Below are 6,000 nucleotides of genomic sequence, written 5' to 3'. Positions count from 1 at the left end.
CCCGCGGACTGGGGAGCGCGGGAGCCAGCTCGGTGCGCGGTTCCGGCGCCGGGGGAACCCGGGGCGAGCAAGGGGCGATGGTGGCAGCCGCGGCGGCCGCGGCAGGCGGCTCAGCTTTGTTATGAATAGATGAAAGAGGCCACCTACACAGTAACCCAAATTACGAGACCTCCCTCCTCCCGATCTCACCGAATCAAGAAGGGAGGGGAGATGGGCGTGGAGGGAGGGCGGGCGAGAGGCGGAGGGCGGAGGAGGAAGAGGATGAGGAAGGGGCCAGTTGCATCCCACTTTCACAATGGGAAAGTGAAACGCACAAGCGCACCCAACCTCTCCAGCCCTCCCCGCCCGCCTCGCTCCCCTCCGCCCGTCCCCTCCCTTCCCCTCCGCGCCTCCCCGCGAGCGCCCGCGCCGCACAGAGGAACTCTCCGGCGAAGGCGGACGAGGAGGAAGCGTCTCCGGAGCGCGCAGGGCTTGCCGCCGCGGCACAGGCTGCCGGAGCGAGCCCGCCGCGCGCCGTCCTCCCTGTACTCCTTCCCGGCCGAGCCGCGGGGATGGGGCGGCCGCGGGAGCCCGAGCGCGCGCAGGAGCCGCCGCCGCCGCCACCGCCGCCCGCGTCTCCGTCGCCGCGCGCCTGAGCTGCCCGAGCTGCCGCGCGCCCTGCCCGGGGGCGGCCCCCCTAGCCCCATGGAGGTCTCCCGGAGGAAGACGCCGCCGCGCCCCCCGTACCCTGCCGCACCGTTGCCCCTGATCGCCTATCTGCTGGCGCTGGCAGCGCCCGCCCGGGGCGCGGACGAGCCGGTGTGGCGATCTGAGCAAGCCATCGGAGCCATCGCGGCGAGCCGGGCGGACGGCGTGTTCGTGGCGAGCGGCAGCTGCCTGGACCAGCTGGACTACAGCCTGAAGAACAGGCTCTCGCGCCTATACCGGGACCAAGCGGGCAACTGCACGGAGCCCGTCTCGTTGGCGCCCCCCGCGCGGCCCCGGCCCGGGAGCAGCTTCAGCAAGCTGCTGCTGCCCTACCGCGAGGGGGCGACCGGCCTCGAGGGGCTGCTGCTCACCGGCTGGACCTTCGACCGGGGCGCCTGCGAGGTGCGGCCCCTGGGCAACCTGAACCGCAGCTCCCTGCGCAACGGCACCGAGGTGGTGTCGTGTCACCCGCAGGGTTCGACGGCTGGTGTGGTGTACCGCGCGAGTGGCACCGACCTCTGGTACCTGGCGGTAGCCGCCACCTATGTGCTGCCGGAGCCGGAGACCGCGAACCGCTGCAACCCCGCAGCATCCGATCGCGACACGGCCATCGCTCTCAAGAACACGGAGGGGCGCAGTCTGGCCACGCAGGAGCTGGGCCGCCTGAAACTGCGCGGCAGTGCGGGCAGCCTGCACTTCGTGGACGCCTTTCTCTGGAACGGCAGTGTCTACTTCCCCTACTATCCCTACAACTATACGAGTGGCGCTGCCACCGGCTGGCCCAGCATGGCGCGCATCGCGCAGAGCACAGAGGTGCTGTTCCAGGGCCAGGCTGCCCTCGACTGCGACCACGGCCACCCTGAGGGCCGCCGCCTACTGCTTTCCTCCAGCCTGGTGGAGGCTGTGGACATCTGGGCCGGCGTGTTCAGTGCGGCCACTGGAGAGGGCCAGGAGAGGCGCTCCCCCGCCACCACGGCTCTCTGCCTCTTCAGGATGAGTGAGATCCAGGCGCGCGCCAGGAGCTGCAGCTGGGACTTTCAAGCGACTGAGCACAACTGCGTAAGTCCAGTCCCCGGGGCTCAGATGGAGACTTGGGTGACATTTACCAAGTCTCAGGTTCACTACTCCACCGACTGGCCGAGATTGCAGGCTACTCTAAAGCACTGTCTGGGGTCCCCAAAGGGAGCGTGTAGAAAGGGTGACGGGGTAGCGGGGAGGATTGGAGGGAGGTTCAAAACTCTAGTGGCTGCCTCTCATCTTTTTAGTACAAATGCGGGCGCTTGTTTAGGACTGAGCTCCCCCCCAACCCCCCTACCCCCACCCCGGCCATCCTCTGTTCCTAACCGCTTCTCCAGACCAGAGTCTCAGTGGGCATGTGGGCTTGACCCTTTGGGCTAACAGTTACTAATGCCCTTACAGAAAAAGCTAACGAACCTAAAGGACTCGCCGCCACACCCCGGCCTTTGTGCCCCCACTCTCCACCCCACCCCACCTTCCAATCTCTGGCTGCAACCTATGTGATGTGGTCTGTAGAGTTGTGGCCTGCTCCGCACTGGTAAATAAATGCTACGGTGCAAAAGCCGCTCGCAGACCGCCCAGCCTGAACCAGCGCGAGGGGGCGGGGCTGTGGCTAGCCAAAGGTGGCTGTGGTCTCAACCTGGTGGAGAGAACCCGAGGAGGCGGGAGGCAGCTTATGGTGTACAAAGCCTCGCCCTGAAAAGGAGAGCCGGGTGTGTGTGTGTGTTTGGGGGGGGGGTTGGAAAGTGCTGGGGTGCTCCAGGCAGTTTCTGGGCTGCAGATTTCCAGACTAGATTGCGGGGCTCTCTGGCACCACCCTTGAGCTCTGCCTAAACCAGGCAAAAGACACAGGTCTTCCCCTCAGGGCTCACAGGGCAGCCACAGCTTGAAATCTCGAGATTGACAGTTCTTTGACCGGAAAATGAAGCGACAGTTCAAGAGGGTCTCGCTGATGGGGATTACGGAGGCTTTGTGTACTTCTGCAGAGGCCTTTGCCCTCCCAAGGCTTCTGGCAAGTAACTCTGCATATGGCTCCTGAGAGGGAAGCCTGCTGAGAGCCTCCTTAATCACTGGACAGGATTCAAAGAGCAGAAACGGAGGGCTACAGGAGTTGCTATTGTTTTGCTGTAAAATGAATCTGAGGAGGAAGGCGCGGGGGGGGGCAGTCTTGGAGTGGAGAACTGTTGCATGTACATTTATTGTGTACCAGGGTGCCTTGAAACATTTCCCCTAAGGTATATTGATATGCGGGTAGAAAGGCACTCCCCTCCCGCCCTGCAAAGCACACCTTACCAAATATTAGTCTTATTATTCATGGAGAAAAAAAAAAAGGCTTCCGGTCACTCGCTCCTTCTCTGCTAGGGCAAGCACATAGCCATTTAATTTCACTACTAGTATACATTAACAAATACACAAAGAGCACAGGTTGTACCACCCCCCAATGGTTTAGCCTTGCTGTAAGCATTCAACTTAATATTTAATATCTTCCTTTATATATCTTCATAATCTAATCGCTAAAGTTTGGTAAATCACTGCCTTTTTTTTTTACTTCTCTGTTGAAAGACTTGAAACCTCCCCTGCCACCCACGCACCCCCATTTTACTTTAAATGTTAGGCAGTTTGTCTGTGGGGTTAACAGCAACAGCTCAGAGGCCCACAGCAGGTAACTACCACGGAAGTCCAAGCTTTGCCATCTGACAGCTGTGTCGATGTGCAGAGCCAAAACATTTCTCTTGACTGCATCTACCTAGTGGGTACTGGAGGACTCGGTTTCCTTCCAAACCCAGCATGCATCCTGAATACACTCAAAAGCCAGTTTTTGGCTCAATCAGGTGTTCCTACTTGCACCGGGATGGGGAGGGGCAGGATTAGTCTAGAGCTGTTTATCCTTCTTCCTGAGAGAGAGAGAGAGAGAGAGAGAGAGAGAGAGAGAGAGAGAGAGAGAGAGAGCTGCCCCTTGGAAATCAAGCAAGGGATAAACACAGGCTGCCAAAAATCTGAAATGGGGGGGGGGATAAATAATTAATTAAAACAGGTCCCTGTGCAGTGCTTCTTGCTGCTGTTATTTATTGAGAACTCCCAGGGCGCTCAGAGCTGTGTGTTCTGAAAGATGGGGTCTCTACCTTCTGAGCTTGTCATCAAGTTAAATGATATACTCAGGTTCAAACAATAGCTTGCCTTGGCTGCACAGGTGGGAGCTGGGAGTTTGCTTTTTCTTTTCTTTTCTTTTCCTTTCTTCTCTCTCTCTCTTTTTTCATTTAAGTAAAGTCTCTGCTCCTGGAATGCATTAAAAAGCTTTAATGGGATTGCATTTTAAGAACATTTGAATGAAAAAAAAAATAGGTGGTAGTTTTGATGAAAAAAAGCCACAATTTGCTAACCAATTAAATAGGCAGATAAGATACTTAACTCAACAAATACTTGTTTGATGGCCTGCTTGTGTGAGCCTGTGAGCTATGCTGGATGCCACAGACTGTGCCAGCAAAGAGACAATAGCAGGTTGCAACCCCGTTTAATGGGGTCATGGGATCAGTGTGGCCTCGGTTGTCACTCACGGAGAATGTTGTCACGGAGATTGCTTTTATTTTTTTGGGTCTTGAATCTGTTTTTGAGAGGCATGCTGAATTATAGGTGCCTGAAACAGGAGTTGGACCTGAAGCACTCCATAGAGGGAGCCCCAGCAGACTGCAACAGCTATCCCTTCCTAGCAAACACAGGCTCTCCCACCCCGATTTTCTTTCTTTCCTTCTTTTCATCAGCAATTCACAGGCTGCCAAGGCTCAAGTGTCTAGATTTGCTTGCCTTCTTCCATCCCCTCTCTTGCCAGCTGGTACCTGTATGGCCCATCTTCCACCAACCTATGGTAATGATGGCACTGGCCAGGCAGTGTTTGGTCTCTTATCTCCCAACTGCTCGTTCATGTCCCTGCTGAGGATTAATTTCTGAGATGCAACGAGTGTGTACTCAATGTTTCACACACAAGGCACTCTACCCCTCCCCCTCCTCCTCTTCCTTCTTCTCCTCCTATTTCTTACCTTGCCACCAAAATTCAGTGTGTGCTTTCACAGAGATCATCTGTTAGCTGCAGACCCCAAGCCCACCATAATGGCCAATCTCTGCAGGCCCACTCTCTGAGGCCCCTGATGGGCATCAGGGTAACAGGCCCTGTTTTGTGACAACTTGACACAAGTTAAAGTCACCTGAGAGGAGGGAACCTCCATGTGATTGGACTGTGGGCCTGCAAGCCTGTAGGGCATTTTCTCAGTAAAGGCTTGATGGGGAAGGACCCAGCCTATTGTGGGCAGGGTTACCCCTGGCTGCTACTCCTTCGTTCTATAAGAAAGCAGGCTGAGCAATCCAGTTAAGCAACACTTACTTGGCTGTGGTGCTATGGCCTCTGCATCAGCTACTGCATCCAGGTTCCTGCCCTGACTTTCTTCAGTGGTGAACAATGAGGTAAAAGTGTACTTTCTGCAAACCCTTTCCTCACTAGCTTGCTTTTGATCATACTGTTTGACCCCAGCAAATAGAAACCCTAACTGATATCCCTCCCCAAATGATGCTCCCGTGAGTCCTTCAGCAAGCCCGGCAGGCTGGTTCTGTGAAAAGCATCCCATTTTCCAGATTGAAGAAGCTATGAGCAATAACAATACGAATGCCAAAGTCTTGAAGCTGAAACCTAGTCCTCCCAGTATCTAGCTCTGTCTTCTTTTGGCCATCCTGGTTCTTCTGGGAATGTGCCCCTGAAAGTTCCCTAATTTAAAAAGGCAGGAAATGATTGCCCTTAGGACAGTGGTTCTCAACCTGTGGGTCGCGACCCTCTGGGAGAGAGGGTTGAATGACCCTTTTGCGGGGGGTCACCACGTCAGAGAGCCTGTATTTATAGTGCAATTCATAACAGCAGCAAAATTACAGTGATGAACTTAGCAATGAAAATAATTTTATGGGAGGGGGCGTGTCACAATATGAGAAACTATTAAAGGTCACAGCGTTAGGAGGGTTGAGTAGCACTGGTCTACAACGTGACTTTGAGAGTAGAGGGTACCTTCTGAAGACAGCATTTGCCACCAATTTTATGTTGAGCTTTAAAACATTACATGGCTTATTTTCTTCATTATGTTCTACAATGTACCTGTGTTTAGATTAATATAGCAGTGAATGTTTTTAATTACGTGCATTAGTTTATGAAGTTAATTTAACTACCCGCCCCTCCCCCCCGAGCTGAAACCCCACTACTTCTGGCACAGGAATTCTCGAAAGGTGTTTGTGTTTGGGTCTGTGAAGATAAGAGTATTC

At 54.9% G+C, this 6,000-nt stretch overlaps 1 protein-coding gene across 2 annotated transcripts in view; it reads left to right on the top strand.

Annotated features, from left to right (window-relative positions):
- Positions 1 to 666: 666 nt before the first annotated feature.
- Positions 667 to 6,000, top strand: part of Plxnc1 (plexin C1) — a 157,584-nt gene continuing 152,250 nt past the window's right edge. For both annotated transcript variants that reach the window (XM_021175323.1, XM_029482386.1), the window contains exon 1: positions 667 to 1,746. In XM_021175323.1, the coding sequence (XP_021030982.1) occupies positions 685 to 1,746 (1,062 nt within the window). In that variant the 5' untranslated portion in view covers positions 667 to 684. The remainder of the gene's footprint in view (positions 1,747 to 6,000) is intronic.

The sequence above is a fragment of the Mus caroli genome, chromosome 10 (genome assembly GCF_900094665.2).
Source record: "Mus caroli chromosome 10, CAROLI_EIJ_v1.1, whole genome shotgun sequence".
In the NCBI taxonomy this organism is placed as follows: Eukaryota; Metazoa; Chordata; class Mammalia; order Rodentia; family Muridae; genus Mus; species Mus caroli.
Note: the sequence above shows the minus strand (reverse complement) of the source record. Positions and strands in the feature narration are given on the sequence as shown.